This window comes from Pocillopora verrucosa, chromosome 5, assembly GCF_036669915.1.
Source record: "Pocillopora verrucosa isolate sample1 chromosome 5, ASM3666991v2, whole genome shotgun sequence".
NCBI lineage: Eukaryota > Metazoa > Cnidaria > Anthozoa > Scleractinia > Pocilloporidae > Pocillopora > Pocillopora verrucosa.
In genome coordinates this window covers 26842888-26864765 of record NC_089316.1, presented here as the reverse complement: position 1 = coordinate 26864765, position 21878 = coordinate 26842888, and the positions used below count along the sequence as shown (strand labels likewise).

General features: G+C 38.7%; 2 protein-coding genes across 2 annotated transcripts in view; both read left to right on the top strand.

The window, feature by feature from the left end:
- Window positions 1-415: 415 nt before the first annotated feature.
- On the top strand, window positions 416-12188 carry LOC136280845 (furin-like protease kpc-1). The gene is made up of 13 exons (XM_066166582.1): window positions 416-613; window positions 3688-3768; window positions 4920-5096; window positions 5366-5503; window positions 5692-5756; window positions 6915-7003; window positions 7647-7825; window positions 8283-8489; window positions 8888-8988; window positions 9568-9801; window positions 10239-10531; window positions 10981-11163; window positions 11998-12188. The coding sequence occupies exons 1-13, from the start codon at window positions 416-418 to the stop codon at window positions 12186-12188; spliced, it is 2136 nt and encodes a 711-aa protein (XP_066022679.1).
- A 9635-nt stretch (window positions 12189-21823) lies between these two features.
- Window positions 21824-21878, top strand: part of LOC131786391 (uncharacterized) — an 893-nt gene continuing 838 nt past the window's right edge. The window contains exon 1 of the mRNA XM_066167553.1: window positions 21824-21878. This exon is cut by the window's right edge and continues 838 nt beyond it. The gene's annotated coding sequence lies outside the window, so the exon portion shown is untranslated.

Here is a 21878-nt window from a genome sequence, read left to right as displayed (position 1 = left end):
CCCGCATTGAAACGCGTGCGTAATAGTGTTCCTCATACCTCCCTCGCATACCATCTCTTGTCACGTGAGAGCACGACGAAGATTCATTAAAACTATTTTAGCGAAGGAAAATTTTGCCATTCTAATGATTAAACCTTTAACTCCCAGATGAAGTTTTTAATTCTCCTCTCTGTCAACCATACAATTTTTATCATGTTAGTTCAGAGAATTTAGAGTTGGATCAATTAGTTATCCACAAATTGATATTTTTCTTTATTCTCATCACTTATCTGGTTGATATTGTATTGCCATTGTAAGGAGAAATTCTATCTTGGTCACTCAAGTCCTCCTTGTTTGGAGATGCTTATAATAGTAATGAGTCATCCAGTTCCAGGTTCCCACGTATACTCGTAACTGTTTATTGTTCATTTTTAAAATGGCTATGTTTCTTTCCCTGTTGTTATTTGCCCTAACAGAAACTTTTGCCAACGAGGTTTACGCTAATGTCTGGGCCGTAAAAATGAGTGGTGGTCAGACAGAAGTCGAAAAGTTTGCCTTGAAATACAATCTTCCCTATGAGATACATATGAGAACGGCTTCATCATATACGTTTCCCTTGACATCAGAAACGGAGGTAAGCTTCAGCGAGGTCTTTCTAGAATGTTTTTGAAAGCTTTAAATTGTCACTGGCCCTTAACCTCTCAAGCCAGTGTTACCGTCTGTTTCAGCTGAGGATTAAATTTTGTCCCCGAAACGTAAGAACGAATGAAGAGGCGATAAATGTTTACCGTACCTAATTTTCAAGATCAAATTCAGATTTTTCATCATGTCTAGTTTAGGAGGTAAAATTCTTAGCTAGAAATAATAAAAATTATTTCTGAGAATGTATTGAAAACACGGGCAATCAAAAAACCGGAGCAATGAAAGGAGATTAGGTAGACTGACAACGACCCCTCGCTTCCAACATGGCTTCTCTCGTTTAGGCACTAGCGAAAAGCCGTGCTTGTGTCATTATATGTAGTGATTTTTCCATTATACCTACATTTTGTCATTGTATAGGCACTGTTTTGTCATTATATAGGGTATTTTATACATTATATGGTGTACAAACGATATTAACTCGTGTACATTTCGCTTTATTTGCTGTCGTTCTTCGAACTATCGTAGAGTTTCACAATGAAGGCGTGTCGGATCCAAGCTCCTCGCAGCCTGACGCCGCCATTTTGGTTTGTTTTCGTGGGAAATGAAAGAAGACTTCGATTAAAAAATTAATTTCTGCCTTTAAACAGAATTTCAAAAATGGCTGCATTTGTTTACCGTCTCACACACCGTACCGTACCACAGCTCGTTCTGTATAACGTATACAAGAAAATGTTGACCTCATTACCCCAAATGGGAATTTGCCTTCGTAGTTAAGGTTCTCAGATGACGCAAATTGTGATTTTACGTTGTTGTTTTGCAGCGGACGGCTTAGAAATGTACAAAGTTTTAAAACGTACGTGCTGAGCTATTATTCTGCCAATTAGATCTTTTGTTTTTCCATGTCCTCGGTTCCATCGCCATCGTGGTTTGCTTAAGGTCCCTACATTCAGCGTGCTTCCACAGGTTTCCAACTAAGCGATCGACACTTTTGTGTTATACTTTTTGGAGGGAGATGAAACAGAGTGACAATCCTACCGATATTTTTAACTCTGTGGATACTCGTTGTGTTTGCTGGCTCCGGATGAGGATATTTTGATGATCAAAGTGCGAACAAAACGCGAAAAAAGCTTAAAAGTTTGAGATTTGGCTTACTAAAGATCAAAATGTATTTTGGTATCTGCAGATGACATAGCAAACCTTGAAGGTTAGTCTTAAGATGTTTATGTTTTACTTGTAAATATCACAAAGTTGTAAGTAAAGACGATCGTAAGACATTTGATCCGGTCAAACAAGTTACGTGGCGATTTCTGTAAGAGCGGTACAGGGCATTTCGCATCGGAACAAAGTTTTCCCTCAAACTTTACCCAATAAACTACCTTTTGGTAGCAAGTAAATAAAACTTTTAGAGCTCTCATTAGTCAAAGCTGCAAAGGACCTCTTACGACATCGAAAATTTCAAAAGTTGAAAAGCCCGGTCCTCGTATCACACTGCATGCAGCAAAAAATCTTTTGTATTCTTAGATTTTGTGATATTTAAGGTGTATATAAATCATTTCAACCTTGATATTCGTTCATTCAGAGGTTCGTCATAATTTATTTAAAAACACTCGTCAGACTCTCCTAAATTGGTCAAGAGAACTCTTTCTTGGTTGATACTGCTTAAGTCCAGACAAGACCATTGAAAACTCCGCTTGGTTTCTTCTAATAAAAGTATTTGGCAGCAGAAAAATATAAAAACATCTTGTACTTATTCATTTTCTTCGCCGTGGTGACTTCAAACTTTTAGCGATTTTGCTACCGTGACAGCCGATTATGCAAATTAGTTCATCGAGCAAACTCCGACCGTGTTATATAAGTAGCTCAATAAATCTTAGATTTTCACCATTTTAAGACCACACCGATTGATACTCTAAACATTTTAAAAGGCCAAAATTTGATAAATTTTACCATCTCGTGACGAAAGACGTCAACAACAACGTATGGAATATCATAATTTGATTGGCGCTCGGTCAAATTTTAATGACAAACTCTTTTTTAAAAATTTGGCTTTGTTATTTTATCTCTGATTTCTCACAGCTTACGCGATTCAAACATGTATGAAATTAAATTGGCGAATGCCCTCCTGCTCATAAGGCTAAGATTTGACGATTAAGCTTAAGAGATCCGAAAGACTTCTTCAAATTAGCTGTGGCTAAATGCCCGGCAACCCGGCATAGTCTCAACAGACTAAAAAATTAATTTGTTGTTTTAGTGGACAAGTTCTCCGAGCTTGTGCATCCCATAATACCGACTGGTTGTCGACACTTAAGGAATTCCACGCTTCAGATTAGACTGCCGGACATGTTTTACCTTACAGTTATGAATTTCTTCATGAATCCTACAAATTTTTAGTTTGTGATCAGTTTATTGTGATCGGTGTTTGTATTGATATAATATAATTTGGAATGGATTCTCAGTTTTAATACAGTTGAATTATGCATTCAGTTTAATTCATAACTGGGGAATGGCTGCTGTGCGCATTTCTTTCATGGCATCCTGGGTTTCTTTTCTTTGTCACAAATATTTGTAAAGTAAGGTGAAAGTGAATTCAGCATGCAAAAGATGATGGCTACCTGCAGGCTCTCTTTAACAGCTCTGGTAATGCTGCCATACTTTAACTTCAAATGTACTGTGCGATTTATATGTTTTAAACACATGCTTATAATAAGAATGATTTACTTGAACTCGAGTAAGTGCAGTCACTTAATTTGACAAAGTTGTTATTATCAGGTGCTCCATTCATGAAAAATAGATTTGTTTTGGAAACTTGCATGGAAGATTGAAAGTCAAAACTATCCTTTACAACAGATACTGTTCGAGTCTCTAAACTCACATGAATTTCCTGATCTTACTTTTACTTACATTTATGAGGTAAATGTTCCAAAATTTCAAACAACATCATCATGAACCTGGATCTCTAAGATTAAGTCAGGCCACAGAGGCTCTAGTATTTTTTTTTTCCTTTCCAAAGAATTCTCATCAGATCTTGATAATTCATAAATCATTCGTTATTTTCTTTATATTCAGGTTGAATGGTTTATGCATCAGAAAGAGAAAAAGTATAAGCTATTAACGATAAACCCAGAACTTCATGAGATGTGGTATATTGTAAGTTAATTTTCCTTTCATTATTTGGTCTGTAAATATGTTATTACTACTGTGTCTACCGGCTGTAGCAAAGACGAAGACCCCCAAAAACTAAGACCTAAGATGGAAGACCCGAAAATGAAGACCCCTTTGTTTTCTTTATATATTATGATCTTGTAATGGTTTCTTGCCGGAAATATCCAGTCCTGCTTTTAATCTTTCTAATAGCGATAAATTATGTAATCAAACGCCAATTTTAAGTAAAAAGGCCCCGAAAATGAAGACTAGAAAAAGAAAAAGACCCGAAAACTAAGACCCCTTCTTTTCTTTACTGATAGTAATAAAGAAAGTGATAAAACACATCTTTCATTGCCTCACCCTTACCACAAAGTAAGTGCCTAGTACAAGAAAGGAATAATTCCGAAATCCTTATGAAAAAATCTCTCCAAAGCTTCCTTGGCCGATACAGTTTTGACAAAACCAAATAAACTTTGAAAAGAAGAAATTTTCCCATATGTCGTGCTAGTATGAATGAGGAGCGATGCTGTAACACCAGCTTGTGTCAGCCTGGTGAAAAGTCCACATCAGCAAGCTCTGATCCTTTTTTTAGAATGAGGACTACTGGGAAATTTTGAAGGGCACTAGCTTTTTCAAAAACAAATTAAGAAAGCAACAAATAGGAATTAAAAGAAACGAAAACAAGTGAATTCTGGTTTAGGCAATTCTGCTTTTGTTCAACTGATGAATGATCATGCTGCCTAACGCTGTGAACAGAGAGGTTGTCAGTCTTTTCACTGGTTTTCTTTGGTGAAGCCATAATGATGATGCGAGCTTCCTGTCTCAAGATCATGAAGGGGTCGTCGGTTTCGGGTCTTAGGTCTTAAAGATCTTAAGTTAATTTTCGGGGGTCTTTGTTTTCACTACAACCTATGTCTACCACCACATTTAATAGATAAGGGGAACAAAATATGCATGTTAAATGGACATAGATGCGTTTATAAGTAAGAGCATATGTATAGTGTAGTATTGACAGAGGAGTACATGCGTCTATTCTCAGGAGCATTTGTTTAATTTGTATTTATGCATTTTCAAACTCATGTGTCAACATATGCATACACTTACATGTAAATTTGTGCGTATGGAACTGGAATAAATGTTCCCTTATCCTTAAGCTGCACTATACCATTGGATGTACCAACGATGATTATAATAACAGTGACAGTGAGGATGACAGTGAGAGTGATGATGATCATGGTGATTACGATAAAGATGATAATAACAGTGAAAATTATAAAAATTTAATGACGACGATAATGACATTAGTGCTGATGATGATAATTACTGACATGGTAATGATAATCTGTTACTATGTTTAGTGCTATGTGACCTACCTGTATTCACTTTTGACAATTGTAGTTTGTGAGTTTAATGATTATCTGGCCATATCAAAGGCCTTTCTTGGCAATATTTCCAGTCATCTCATCTGGCATGAAAAGCTATGTTCAGTTTTGAAACGGAATGGACTGTTATGACTATCTGCTTTAAGCTCACTGAATTTCAAACAACAGGTAATTCAAAGGCCTTTAATCCCGCTCTTCTGATATTTCTTGCATCTTAGAAAAGACCTGAGGGATCTAATGAACCAACACTTAATGTCACTGCTGCTTGGAAATCTGGTTATACAGGAAGAGGAATTGTGGTGGGAGTTGTTGATGATGGAGTCGATGGCAGTCATCCTGAACTAAAAGACAACTATGTAACTATTGCTTTCTCTTTTTCAATCTCTTTTTTTTTTCGTTTCAATTTGAAAATATTAATTGGACCTTTTTAGATAAATGATACTAAAAATGATGAATTTGTTTAAATGGAAAGGGACTTAACCTTTTCATCTTGATCACTGACTACTATTTATCTGTTTGTTTACTTTGCATTTTATTTCTTTAGAGATGGGATTTGAGTTACGATTATGTGGCTGGCAAACAGGTGCCGTTTGGAACACGAGTATCAGGGTAAGCTGATTATCCCTTTACAGCCTAACATCAGTATGCATATTCTCCAAACTGTTCTCGATACATTTCCTGAGGTGCTGACAGGGAGAATTTGTTTAAAAATCAAGAGCTTTATTAGTTGGTGATCATTTCCTTGATTCTCGTGACCTAGGTGTGTGATTCAAGGTTGATATTGTAAGGAGAAATTAAAAGCTGGTCAAGGAAAACAAGGAGAGGGGAAGGGGTAGGGGCGAAAGAATGGCGAGTTATTTCCAGGATTAAACGCAGTTACGAAAAGTGCGCAATTTACGAAAATTAGCCAGACCATCGACGAAGTCTACGGAGTCAATTCAAGGGTTACCACGAAAGCCCCACCAAAGTTTACGAACATTACGAAATTTACGATGATAGGCCGCTTCCGATGTCTCGTGGTTCAATGATCTGGTACCGAAGTAAGGGCGCGAGAACGAGGCTAAGTGCGCTCTCATTAGGTATGTAGAATAAAAAACCGTGGTGATGGAAATGAGCGAAAACTTCTCGAATTCAGTGTGGGAAAGTGAAGAATTATTTGTGGAAGAGAGGTATTCAGCTAATTGATGGCGGTAAAGGAATGGAAAAAGCAGAATTGTTCGATTTATGCAAGAAAGCTGCAGCAATTAAGCAGATCAAACTTTTAACATTTGGACGTACAGCTTCTGTAACTTTCCAGAGTTCTCGTTTGGCTTCTGCATGTAGCCTTGCCTCAGTTGCTTTGATGTCATCATTTAACCGTTGATTTATTTCTTGCTGATTCACAAATTAACTTAAGAGATTTTGTAAGCTCAAGAATACCAATTTGACTCATATCCTCCTCCTTTAAAGACCATAAAATCTGCAAAAATTATCTGAGGTTTATGTTATGTGGTGAAGCCAAAGGCTGTTGCAGAAATCGTACAACGAATGTTTTCTGGTGGTATAATAAATATGGTGGCAGTGAGAGTTCGCTGCATACTTGAAGCCAAAATTAAATGAAATTATTTTAATCCGGTCCTAATATTTTCACCCTTTTTTTCTGCAATTTCTTCAGTTGCAGTTCACTCGGGAAGGTCGTTTCCCTTCTTGTATAGGTGTATGCTTGTAGTCAATTACAAAGATTTGAGACAGTGAAACTAATGTATGATTATCTCTATTTATTTACAGACATGGTAATAAATGTGCAGGTGTCATAGCTGGAAAACGCAATAATGATTTATGTGGTGTGGGAATCGCTTATGAAGCTAATATTACAGGTATTAACTAATATTTAGAGTATAATCTAACCGTTTGACTTTAATGTATTGGTAACCCATTGTAACCAATACATTTAAGGAGTTACAATTGACAATTTCGAGAGGAAAGGATGTGAAAAAAGGACTCGTGCTAATCTCAGTAGTTCGTTTCTGGACTATGAAGTTGCCCTTTCCTTTAAAACCTGGGGGGACCAATTGCATACTTAGTTCCCAAAATACATGATCCAGATATCACGTTAATATCTTTTATAATGAAAATGTCCTTTGCAATCGAGAGAGCATAGCGAACCCCTCAAACTTGTCTATATAAACAAATTGCACATCAGGGAAAATGAAAGGACCTCCCAAAAGTACCATCCTAGCTCATCTTTAATTTGATTTTAAATGAAGATTTTTATCGTTTTGGACGTAGGGTTTGAGAATTGGAAAATATATTTGGGGAATGTCATCGGATATTCACCAGGTTAAGCTCAGGTAGGAGGTAGATTCTACACTCTTGATGTTTTATTACCCGAAAAAATTTATAGAATTGAATCAAAGGGTGCAAGTAACAAGGTAAAACGTTTTCCATGCTTTTGTACTTGTATAATGCTCCTCGCGTGAAGAAAACACCGACTTTGAATCCCGTGTTCTCTTGTGTCAGGCATCCGCCTTTTTGATGATGACATTAAGTCAACTGATGCAACAGAATCTGCAGCCTTGGTGCACAAGCTAGAAAGTATTGACATATACTCCAACAGCTGGGGACCTGGGGATATGGCATGGCAAATAGAGGGTCCAGGACCGCTGACCAGTGCTGCCTTAGAAAAAGGCATTCAAAAGGTATTTTATCAAGTGATTAGAGCTTTTACCATTGAATAACGTCAGCCCATTCAGCTCACCACATATTTCATCTTTTATCCATAATCGTCCCAGCTTTATCACCTTTTTATTTTTTGGCCCCAATCATTGTTCTCCTTGCCAACTTTACTACAATTAGGCACGCCATCATTGTCGCTGACAAACAAACACCATCATTGTGACCATTATCTTCATTGCCGTTGAAATTTTTATTAAGAGAGCGGTCTGAGTGCGATCGCCTTCGTTCAACAATATATGAACGACGAGGAAAGTGGACATCCTTAGCATTTGGACCTGGTGTTGGGTTTTTATCCAAGGTTTTTGCCAATATTGATGGCTTGTTACGCGTTGTATACTTTCAACTAAATGAGTTTCTTCCGTGTAAATAGTCAACGATGTATTAGTGGCTAATATATTTATACCATTTGTTTAAACCAAGGGTCGTGATAAACGAGGTGCCATCTACACGTTTGCAGCTGGAAATGGCGGTATGACGGGAGACAGCTGTGCATACAATGGTTATGTGAATAGTATTTACACCATCGCCATCAACGGTGTGAATAAAGATGGATCCCGTCCCAGCTACGCAGAAGAATGTCCTGGAATCATGGCCACCACGTACAGTAGTGACATGGGTGGAGGAATTGTAAGTGGAATGAGTCCATAAAATTTGTAACCCAAAAATAGATGAAAAGAAAGAGAAACAGCGAAGGCGACGTTTGAATGTCGTTAAGACTGTGAAACCTTTAAGTTAGATCTTTTTTTTATTGCAAGTCTATAGTAAGTTTCGTTTCTTTTTATCAATTTTCCTGTACCTTTGGTGTTTGGATTTTGAAATGAGCGGAGTGAACACAAATACTCGTGACGTCGGTTACATTCCGTTCAGTCGAGAATATGAACGATGTCATCAGACCTATGTACTAAACTCCTGGCCTTACGCGAAATTTTCCAACTTAAGTTAAACCTTATCTCCGAGTTAATTATTTCTCTCATTCTCTATAACCCTCTGCTTGCTAATTTATGAAAATTTCGTAAATCATCCAGGTAACTGTTGATAACACAAACGGTTGTGTCAGCGATTTCACAGCTTCGTCAGCGGCTACTGCCATTGCATCAGGACTGATTGCACTGACCCTACATGCAAAGTAAGATTGTTATGTCTTAGAGTTAATATTCATAAGTAAGGAGAGGCAGGTCGCACAGAATGAACATACCCCTTTCGTAGTTAAGTCAAAAGTTAGCTTGGGCATGTGTCGGAGTGAATCTAGGGTGAAACTGACCGGTTTTTTGAGGAGGAATGTGACCTCCTCTTTGTCAAGAAAACTAACCAAGACTCATAGTGCCGCTTTAACTCCTCCACCGCCTTTCGTTGGTTGGTCCTGCCGCCTTAAAACGTATGCAGTGAAAACCACCATTCACAACACTTAACAGGAAGCGCGAAACCAAAGATGAAAAACAGCTTGTAGTTTACTCAGGGGTATGCACGTGCAAATGTTCCTGGAGCTCAAGGTGTGTGAATTATTCTTGATGCTGTTAAAGAATCCCTTACTGCCCACTCTTTATCCGTGTGGAAGGGTAAGTGAAACGACCCCTCTATGAGTGGGCGCTAATCGAGGGGATTGAGACGACTTCCACTCGCGTAAATTCGAGGAATTTCTGCTGAAGTTAAAGGTTATTAAAATCAATCCGAAGATAAGAATTCTTAATCTTGTTTCCTCTTCCAGCCCTAACTTAACGTGGCGTGACGTCCAACACATCATAGCCAACAGTGCAAGAGCAGCGCCTGGTGGAGTCTGGCTCAAACAAGGCCATTGGCTGCAAAACAAAGCAGGGTTTCATATTAGCAAGGTTTATGGCTTTGGGCTTATGGACGCTGGCAAGATGGTGATGTTAGCAAGTAAATGGAAGAAGGTTCCAGAGCAGATAAAATGCGAGATCGAAGGCAGTGACAAAGACATGTGAGTGGCAATTTTCTCATTACTTCCCTAATGTTTTTTTCGATTTTCCTTTTCGGAAGCAGAAACTTACATTTTAAAGTGTGTAACCTATAGGTCTGAATAAACGAGAAATATCGATCTTATTCTGAAAGTTGAGATTTTTGAAAAATAGTTCAATGAGGCTTACCCGTCCTTTCGTTTCAGTGAGCAATTATTTCCTCAAATCTCATAAGTGAAACACTCTCGCCCTTTTTCGTACCCCGTGTCAATCTTCAAAACTGTTACCAGACGTTTGCTTATATGGCGGTTATTGTAAAATTTGCGTTCAGCACCCTCCCAAATTCTCCTAAATTGGTGGTGGGCTTTTGAGCGACAAGGCGGCCATTTTAATTAAATATGAAAGGAAGCATTGTTATTGACGGCGATTGACCTAGTCTCTTTGCAATTCTTCGTTTCAGAAAAATCCCAGGAACAGTTTCAATAGAAGTGAAATATTGTGCTATCAAATTCCTGGAGCACGTGCAGATCAGAGTCAATCTTAATTTCTCTCGCCGTGGCGACTTGTCCCTGCAGCTGAGAGCACCGAGTGGCACAACATCTCCAATGACTGGAAAGCGGTACATAGACAACTTAACAGGATTCAGAAACTTGACTGACTGGATTATTACATCTCTTTTTCACTGGGAAGAAGACCCGACTGGCAGATGGGAGCTTAAAATTGATGATTTTGACAAGAGATATCCAAGTTCAGGTGATCTATCATGACTTTCTTTAAAAGTTTCGAGTTATTGTGTGTTTGTTGGTGGTTTTGTTTTTGTTCTTATTTTTACTCAATCCTCAGAAATGTTAGATCGAACTTCGTGTGTTAGTATTACGTCAAATGCTCTCTTTAATTTGCTGCCTGGAAATTTAGGCCGGCCGAAACTACGTACTTTCAAGCTAAGCACATCTTTCCTCATCGTGATGGGGAGGTGGAACGCTGAGCATTTCTTTTGCTCATTCATATGTTTATTTTATTCAATGCTACTTTTCCACACTAGGGACCGTAAATTTTGAGCCTTTTCTTACGGTATTAGATGAAGCAAATCTTTCACATGCTCAGATTCAGCAATTCAGCTTTTATTGGGATACCGTTTTCGTAACAGCTGAATTGTTAATTTTTTGCGTTCGCTTGGCAATGTTTCCGTGTTTATTCCACAGGTCAACTTCACGGCTGGTCCTTGATATTGTATGGCACTTCTTCAGACCCACTTACATCAGAACTAAGGAGCGAAATAGATTCGACACGTGCTATACCTACTGAGAAACCCAAATATTCAACGAAACCAATGAGAACAGTCACCCCAACTGAACAACCCTCGCCAACAGCCAAAACAAACAAAGGTATCTCAACTTAAATTTTGTCGCGCTAAAAACTTAAGTTTTAGATAAACGACTTAAACTCGCTAATCAATCAGTTCACGATTGAGGGAAAGTTGCCCTTAGGCCTCATTGGAGTCGCATGGCCGGGGTTTCGTCGCATTTATATACCTTCTCCTCAAAAACAGTTTCATAGAATTTTAAAAAAAAAATTCATACATGTACATCCATCCTCAGAGAAAGAGCCAAATCAGAAGCTAAAAGCTCAAACTTCAAGACTACCAAATAAAAACACGAAAAATGGCTTGACCTCTGTGATGGAGCTGTAATTTTATCGGTGCCCGTGGGGGGGGGGGGGGGTCAAGCAAAGGAAGAGCCTCGGAGAAGGGTAGAGTCTCTTGGAATAATGGAGCCTCAATCAGAGAAAGCTTTATGTTTTACTCTTTAAAATAAACACTTTATACAGAAATAATTAAAAAGTATGTACTTGAGTTGTCGTCAACTTTATATTGAGCATACCAAGACTTTTGGAGGGGCTCAATTGGAAAAATCTCTTCAGATGAGGCAAATAGATTGTGATGCATAAACAGATACTCTACTGGGTAATCAAGGAATCAATTAATAGCTCATGCTTCGCGAGAAATTCTTTTTTTTGTTCAATTGCTCATTGTTTAATCATCAAGTATTGGCAATACTCATCTGATGGCTTGTTGATTACACAGTGATCTCCTTCATCGTTGATTAATTTTTTCCTGGTTATGATACATCCCAAAAAAACCCTGTGTCAATCTAGGAAGCTAAATGGTGACGTTGATACTGGTTGTAACCATTTTTGTTGTTTTTATTTGATTTTCACAGTATCATGGTGGAAAATTGTGATATTCATCGTACTGGGTTTACTTGCGATGTCAATACCGTTTGTTGTGTATTGGTATTGTCGATTCTACAAAAAACAAGATAACAACGCTGTAACCGTGCAGCAAGGATCAGTACATCTCAAAGGACCAAGCGAACATCTAAAATCTAAACCTCCCAGTTGCAACGTGTAATTCAGATATAAAGTATTAACACTTAATTTTTTTCTGACCACCTCCAGTTACCCAGTGCCGAAATGGCTTAAACTTAGGCTACCGAGACCCCCAGTAATTGGAACATGCTGTTGTAGAGAAGTAAATCCAAAGTAATATATTACACGTATGTACATAGCTCAGCCTGAAACGTTTATGTAAACTCGATTCTTCAAAGTTGTATTTGGTAAATTGTGTTTGGAATCACTGTGCATATCACATTAGTTGTGAAGAAGGAATTTTATTCAAAGTTGTATTTGATAAATTGTGTTTGGAATCACTGTGCATATCACATTAGTTGTGACGAAGGAATTTTGTGGCCTGAGGAGAAACGCTGTTACAACGCTCTCTTTAATCTATTCCAAATGGCCGCAGCGTTTTCTTGAAAAGCTCATTACATTTTAAGAACATTAAAAGCAGCACTTTGGAAGAAATTGATAGGGTGCCAAGACACAAAATATACTGTTAAAACGTGATTTCCTCATTAGTTAACTTAAAGGTTGAGTTACATTTATTTAGAGTTTACAACTTAATTTTTTTCTTTCCAGTTTAATAAATGTCTTGTAAACTGCGTTAAACGTGGATATAGTTGTTAATTATAAGGAAAAACTAGAAATAAATTGCATTTTATTGACATCTCTAGTGAGCAATAATCAGTAGTTGGCTGACGTTTTGTGCTTCAGAGTGCTGCATTGAAGAGGAGCGCTTTGTCTGTAAGGACCAAGAAGTTTGGTTCGAATGCTGATCATGAATGTGAAAGGGGATCAAAGGTAGGATCTTCCTCACTCCCTTCCGCTCATCTCTCAACTCCTCTATCCCTCACAAATTTATTTTTGTTATCCTGGCGGCTCACAGTGTGAGCCTAGTGTGGAAGTAATTCTCCGATCAGGCGTGAGATGATTAGAAGACTGAAACTCTCCATTTTGAGTAAATGTCTCCTCTTTAACCCGTTTACACCCTAACATCAGTATCCACATTCTCCATACTCTTCTGCATATGTTTCTTTTGGTACTGACAAGGAGAATTCGTTTGAAGATCAAAGCCTCTTAGGTAGGCGATCATTTCCTTTATTTTCATAATCGAAGTGAATGGTTTAGCAATAATATATAGATTTAGCCAAGCCTAAAGCGGACCTCGCATTTTTTCCCCGCACGTCTTATGGGCACAACGCCTTACCCCGGCCAGGACTAGAAACCGGGTCGTCGGACTCGGAGCCCTGTGCACTGACCACTGGACTACTGGACAAAGCCGTGGCGTTGCCGTGCCCGCGGTACAGTTGACCACGCATGTTAAAAGTAGCACCTTGTGCGGTCGTACGGTCATACATCCAAATTTTTTTGGCTTGATGGGTTACTACTATTTTGTATAACTATGGGGCTACGCTCTGCGAGCTCCGCTTTTACTGTAAGGAGAAATTAGATGCTGGTCACCCTTGGGGTTTAAACGGTTAAACAAATTAACCCTGTAACTCGCAGAGGCGATTAACATGTAACATCTCCCTAGAAAATCCATACGTTATCCAGCAAACAGGTAATGAGAATTTATCTTGATCTAACACTAAATTCTTGTAATTACTAGCACTCCACATTATGAACTCAGTTAATAAAACTAAATTATCTTATTTACATAGAAATGTGTAGCAGCTGCGGGGGAGAATTAACAATCAAAGTGTTTTCATTGCTCAAAATTGACAGATCGGTTAAAAGAACCGAGAGGAATACGGAAAAATGCTGACACTTCAAGAGATTGACTTTGTGCGTATGACATCGTGAAGTTACGTTTCATCAGAAATTAATTCCGATTAATGACGTCATTCTTTGTGTTTACTGGCGTCCATCGCATTAGATGTCCTAACACTCCAAATCGCCTAATTCTGCAATTAATATCCTTTTTCACTGATATAGAGTTTGATATTTAGTTTGGGTAACCTTCACGATGGCCATCGGCCGTTTAAATCCATGGGGCACAGTCCCAGACCCAATACCGATCTCCCATACGATCAAACCCAGTGCAAAACAGTTGAGGAAATCATGATTTTTATGAGTTGTCGTTTTCCGTTTTTTTAAACTGTACAACATTAGCAGAGCACGGTATAACACAAAAGGAATTTAGAAAAATTAAGGAGATGAAGAAATAAACAATATTAGTGACACAGGATGCTACTCTAAGAGCCTTTTTACATGGAGGTGGGAGACCCCAGGTAGGTGAGGTAACCCGCCTAGCCGTGGTCGAAAAATAAAACGCGTTTACATGCAATCTTACAACCCCGGGCTGCTGAGGTGAGGTTTCTTGAGGTTGTTGTTGCGCTTGCAATTAGGGAGTTTGAGCACAAGCGTCGCAAGCTCATATCTCGAGAAAGACGAAAGATTAATTCTCGGACATGTATGTATTTATTCATGAAAGCGTCACGCGTTGTGTTACGCGGTGTTAGGTTACGAGAGGAATCTTAGACTTAATACGTTTGAAGAAATAGTTGGGGAAACGAAATATGGTCGATTTACAAAGCTGAATATTCCGAAATGTGAACATTTTACACTCCTTGTGTGTCCGTTGCGGTTTCTGGTGATTTCTGCCGTGAGACGGCTAGGAGCTTTTTGCCATGAATGCGACCCCCGATAGGCGGGTCACCCCACATTGAGACGTTTACATGGCAAATTGTCACCCCGGCTGACAGGGTTACCCTACCTGGCAGACCGGGCAACCCGCCTTGGCGGGTTACCCCACTTATCATGAAGACGTGATCAAGATAAAATGAGAGATTATACGGAAAGACGATCTGGGGTCCCCCACCTCCAGGTAAACGGGCCCTAAGGATTCATTCAGTTTTAAGAATTACATTTCACGAACTAATACGGTCATCATATTGTATCTATCTATTGGAGGAGCATGAATATTTTTGGAACAACACAAATTATCATAAAATATCTAACTTAGTCTTTTAATTATCTAGTCAGGTTGCATTAACCTGATTGCTTCCCAAGAGTAAGGGAAGAAATTGAATTACAGTGTAGCGTGACAGGGAAGAAGCTGGCTGGTTACAACAGATTTGACCATATCCACATTGAATGCAAACAACCAGTTTTGAGCAAAATTGGAAATTATAACCCCCTTAGCTTCCTTCAACCTGGCGGAGAGTTTGATGTTTCGATGGATCGAAATTATCCAATCGCAAATAAGACGACAATCACCCAATAGGCTACTCGGAAAAAGGACGAATCCCATTACGAGTAAATGTCAACATGCTTACCAATTGAAAGAAAAACAAGTTGAAGTGTTTGATAGGTAGTGTAGATATGGAGCAAATAAGTTGTTGCGTAAAAGTCGTCTTCAAAGGAAATCAAAGGGAAGGTATTGGAGCGTCGAAGTTGAAGAAGGTGGATTGTTATATTGCTGATGAAACGTGCCTTTTGAAATTAACCCTGTGGGAAGGATACATCGACATGGTATCTGTAGCGTCCACTCATAGCTACTTGAAACTGTACTTTAATCAGTTGTTCACTTGCTAGTTCGTTTCTAATCTGCACATAACTTGTATTCATTCCATTCACAAATTGCACGTTGTTTCGAGAAGAACATTGCTCGCGTGACATTTGCGTTACGTTTAAAAGTTTATTTAGTTTAATATTTCACCTTTTCTTTTCACTTATTGATCACCTTGATTGACACTGAAATATGAGTAAGTTGATGGTTTTTAGTTAGTTTTTACACGTGTCGTGTCGGAGGCATGAATCAGGATAGCTTTCCCGTTTTTGATGATTATACAGTTTAGTTTAACTCTGGAATCCCGTCACGAAGTAAGTCAGTTGTTTTAAGTCGTTTTTGGTTTCCTTAGGCTTTGTTACATTCAATTATTCGCGTTGATTTCTGTTAGTGTAATTTCTGTAAGACCGCATGTAATTAGCGGTCAAATCTGTTCGTGTTTTAAGATTATATGATGTGCTTAGGTCTCTTAATTTTGGTTAGGTTCTGTTGTTTAGAAATCTTATTTATTTATTGTTTCAGATCGAATAAAATTCTCTTTATACGATTCGGGATTCTTTAGAGCCACGCAAGTAATTTGGTTTTCATCCGACGGACCACACGTGAAAGAGAAAGATTCGCTGAAATAACAACAACGCGACTATTACAAAGATGATATTGACCGAATAACCGAAATACTGCATACTTACAAGTTATTGTGCCTTCTAAATAGAAAGGAAAACTTGTCCTAACGAAACGACAGTATAACTCTATAACAAAACATGTGCTTTTCGTGGGAAAGAGCGCCCGCGATATTTTGCGTGCGGTCACCGAAGACCACACCATATAACGTTTATTTTCTGTCTCTTACAGTATCCGTTGGAGAAGTTTACACATTCAAACATCTCAGAATACGGGAGAACGACGGCGAAGAAAACGGACGAATTCTCAATACTACCTTACACCCTATCCAGACTGTCATAACACAGGCGGAGAATTTAAGCGGGGAACGAAGATGTGCTTTTAATGACGTTGCATTGCTAGAAGCCGATGGCGAAAACCATCAACATATGGAACCGAACATTGATAACATCGATTCCATTGAGGAACTTTCGCATTTTAAACAACGCTCCAAGTGTCAGAAAAAAAATTCATCAAGATAATTCAAGTCTTATCACAAAATGTGATCATTGCGGTAGTACTTTCAGTAGCTCCTCTTGTGAAATTGTGACTTTAGCTAAGTTTCTTGTCCGGAATGAGTAAGGAGGCAGTGACAAAACCGAAAAATTTAGTCGTTTTACGGTGTTTAAAGATGTATTAGAAAAAATGATCGGTTCAATTAAAGGAGCTCATGACAATGTCATCCCAGAAAAGTTACTTACGTTTGAAAATTTTCAACTTTCTTACAATAATCAACAAGTCGTCAAGGATGTTACGATTTAGTTCAGTCGCAACAATTTCAAAACGGTTTAAAAAATTCTGATGTTTCGGTAGTACTTTCAGAGGCTCCTCTTGCAAAATTGTCACATAAATTAAGTTTCTTGTCTGGAATAAGAAAGGAAGCAGCCACAAAACTGAAATATTTAGTAGCTATATGGTGATCAAAGATGTGTTGGGAAAAACAATGGCTCGGTTGAAAGAGTTCATCACAATGTCATCTTGGAAAAGTTACTTGTGTTAGAAAATTTTCGTTTCTGAACATATCAAACATGTTGACTTGGTTTTCTTATGATTAGAGTTTGGGATGAGGTACTTTGTAGTCACCAAGTAGTCAACATATAAAAGTTAGAATTTAATAAACTGTAACTGGATGTTGTGTTTATAAGAACTTTCTGTTTATTGTTAATAATAGTAACTTGATCAATAATCAATTTTCTGTAGAAATTGTCAAATGTTCAACAAACCAGGACAAAAAACTTCATATTCAATTTCAAGAAATTTTCTCTAATATTCCCGCCAAATTATCGATTGCCAGTTTCAATGCCACAAGCCGAAAACGAAAAACGACTTGTAATGCATTTCCCAAATTCCACACGAAAGCGGAAAACGAAAAAGAATGTTAATATCCGTTTTTTCTAAGAGTTGATCCGTTTCTTTTTTTTTTTTTTAAGAGCTATAGAAATAAATAAATAAATAATAAATAATAAATAAAAATAAATAAATAAATAATAAATAAAAAAGCGGAGAGCATAAAGTGAAGTTGAATTCCGTTTCCTTCCAAGCGGAGAAAATTGAAAAACGAAATTGAAAGTCTGATTTCGGCTTTTTACAGCGTAAAGAAAAACGAAAATTAAACTTGAATTTCATTTTCCTACGCAATCACACTTAATCGAGGAGACTCGAAAATCGGTTGGCACTAAGGAACACGGATTCTACAGCCACTCGGAAAATGAAGAACTGATATACAGTACGGCAAAAATTTGTGGATAGGTAACGCCCTATGCACACTTGAAACACCTCATTCTCCTCGTTTCTTCCAAAAAAATGACTTTCTTAGAAGAAAAATCAATCCAGGGGTAGGACTCCTATATGAAACAAACGGGGATACCCGTCCTCTCGCTTAGGGGTGTAGATTTCAGATTTTGGTCTCGCTTAGGGATTTCAGGAAAAAGCGCCAACATTTTCAGCGTTCAAGGTTTCGTTTAGGGTTGCACGCGAAAAAACATGGAAAAAAAATCCTTTTTAACCCACATTTTTCTCCTAGGGGTAAAAAGAATGCGTGACCCACGCCTACATTGGTTTTTCGTTCAGGAATAAATTTCAAAATTTTCGACGAGCATCCCGTTAGTCCCCCTCCCGGAAAGGTAACACTTGTACAACACAAGAATCAAACATAGCAAACAAGAGCAGAACAAACGAATGCGCAACATTCAACAGCTTCTTATCATGAGCGTCCTGCGAATAGGAATACGCAAAGTAACTCAAATACTCTAAAAGCAAATCCCTTTAAGACACTTTTTAGCCGTCCGTCCCAGCACCTCTACCTAAATGTGTCCCTTGCTAACAAAACATACACTTCCACGGCTGGAAGCCTATCCACTGCATTCACGAGTTTACTCACAAGAGCCTTTGATTTAGGTCTGGTGGAGTTGTTAGAAATTACCAAGCAAAATTAATCCGCGACTTTCTTCCTTCGTGCAAGGAGTTAACTTGTAAGCTTTTACTATTTTTATCATCCAATCACAGGTCGGAGCTATTCCTCTGTTTAGTCACCAGTACTCGTCGACTCCGCCATGATTGTTTAGCACGCGTGGCCTCGCTTTCATGCGAAAATTGATGACCTTGCATGAGGAGTTACTACATCACGGGCGACGTGTGGGGGATGAAGAAAAGACCGAAATACGAGTGGTCAGCGGGTAAACAAATTTAATACTTCATATAGAGACATATCAGTTATAGTTGCGGAAAACAATAGTCTTCTAAAGCCGAAATGTCAACAGTATACTTCGCTAAATAAAATGTTAAGCAATTTTTCAAAAGTGTTGATGTCACATATATCTTTTACTGCTGTAATAAACAATGGAAGTATCGGAAAAGGCATCGGTCGCATCTGGAAAGACACCAAGAAGAATTATATTTACGTTTTGTAACTTGCTGCGTGACGAAAAAAGAAATCCAAAACCGTGGACCCCAAATTAATTCTCCCACCTTGCCCCAAAAAATTTTCAAATTTTCCGCTACTTCACCAGTTCCTATTCGTAGGTCCGGCCAAGCCTATATGGTCATTGGCTCCCGTATAGCCACTAACTATGGCTTATAAATACAGTCATTTAGTGTTAAACTGTAAAACTCCCCGAAGAAGAAGTGATACTTTTATCATGGCGTTCGGACGCGGCTTCAAGCTCTCCGCAAATTTATGTGTGTTTCTCTGTATTTACATCACTTTGGAGTTCTTCAGGTTCTCAGATGTATATGAGAACACTTTGCTTAACGATAGAGAGACGTATTTTGTTTCCCAGATGAATCGCAGGGCTGAAGTTGCTGGTGCTTCATTTCATCGAAACGAACCGACCCGGAGGCAAGAGTCTAATGGACGACTGAAGAGTGTTATGCTTTGTAAGCTTTTTCATCGTGCCTGTTTTGCTTTGACTCTTATTGCTCTTGCTGGTGACATTGAGATTAATCCCGGCTACCAGACATTTGCTGATATCAAGTCCACTAGAGGTCTCAAGATTGCTCACTTGAATATACGAAGTCTCGCAAACAAAACCGACTCTCTGCGTCTTGAGGGAATTAACAACAAAACTTTTGACGTGCTAACTCTGTCCGAGACTTGGCTGGATTCCTCAACAAGTGATGCTGAAATAAAACTCCCTGGATTTGTGTGCATAAGGTTAGATCGCACTGGCAATAAAGAGGGATATGGCGGAGTTGCTATGTATGTAAGAGAAGATTTGGCGTTTCGTTTGCGGAATGATATCAATAATGGTGGACAGGAATGTTTATGGATTGAGTTAATTCGAGATAAATGTAAGCCAACGTTATTATGTTGCGCTTATAGAGCACCAGATGCCGATCTCCGCACTTTTATTTCGTCTCTGCGAGATAGTATGCCTGCTGTTGATCTTGAAAAATCGGATGTGGTCATTTTAGGAGATCTAAACGCAAACATGATGCCTAATTCAAAATTGCCCAAGAAAGACAAACAACTACTTCTCAACTTCTCGCGCGCTTTTGACTTCACACAGCTGATAAAAGAGCCTACTCGAATATCTGACACCTCACGGACCTTGATTGACCTGATTTTTGTCAATAATGAACATCGCATTGTTAAATCTGGTGTTGTTCCGTTTCCATTGAGCGACCATTACCTGGTGTTTTGCATTCTAAAGACTGGTGTGCACACAAAAGCACATCCAAGAATGTTTGAGTATCGCTCTTACAAGAATTTCGATGCGAATTCATTTAACGAAGATCTTAGGAATGTTCCTTGGCACGTCGTTGACAATGAAAACAATATCGATGACGCTTTATTAACTTGGAACAAACTGTTTTCAGAAGTTGCAGACGATCATGCACCTGTCAAACGACGACGTGTGAAGGGAACACCTCTTCCTTGGATGAATAGCAAAATTAGCGAATCAATGAGAGATCGAGACTGGTATCATCGTAAAGCACGTAAATCGAACTGAGAAAAGCACTGGAACACTTACAGGAAACTGAGGAACAAAGTAAACCGCTTAGTAAAATCTGCTAAGTCGAAATATTACTGTGACATGATCGAGGAAGCCAGAGGAGATCACGGCAAAATGTGGAAAGCTGTAAACGAAGCATGCAATCGTAATTCATCCTCAGAAAAGGTTCAGTGCATCATTTCCGATGGCATTCAGCACACCACTTCCAAATCCATTGCTGTTGCTTTGAATAGCTTCTTTGCATCCATAGGCAAGCGCCTAGCTGACAAAATAACGACTACCTGGTCGAATTGCAACTTGGTTTTAGAACAACCGTTGTCTCAGTTCCAGTTAACTGAACTAGAGGAATCGTTTGTGCTTCAGCAGCTTACCTCTTTGAAGACAAATAAAGCAATTGGTTTGGACAAAATTAGTGCTAGACTACTCAAGAGCTCTGCTAATACAATCACTCCCTCCATCACTAAGCTGTTGAATCGATCGATTCTTACTGGTAAATTTCCTAAATTGTGGAAATGCTCAAAAATTACAGCCTTGTTTAAATCAGGCGACCGATCAAATGCATCGAACTATCGACCTATCTCTATTTTACCGACACTCAGTAAAATTCTCGAGAAAGCCGTGCATTCCCAGTTGTACCAGTACTTGGTTATTAACAACCTTCTCACAAGGAAACAGTTTGGATTCAGGAAGGGGCTCTCTACTGAATCTGCTTTGACATCATTTGCTGATGAAGTCTTATTGAACATGGAACAAGGTAAACTGTGTGGGGCCGTGTTTTTGGATTTAACCAAGGCTTTCGACACCGTGGTTTATGTGAGAACTCGCTTCAGTGGTTCCGCTCTTACATTACTGACAGGAAACAGCGTACATGTTGTGGGAATGAGTTGTCTGATGAATTGCCAGTTACCCATGGAGTCCCTCAGGGAAGTATTCTGGGTCCTCTGCTATTTGTCATCTACATTAACGATTTGCCAAGCGTTCTAGATGCCTGTCAAGCATCACTTTATGCAGATGACACGGTGATCTACTGCTATGGGTCTTCCTCTCAGGAGCTGACTGAAAAGCTCAACCAAGACCT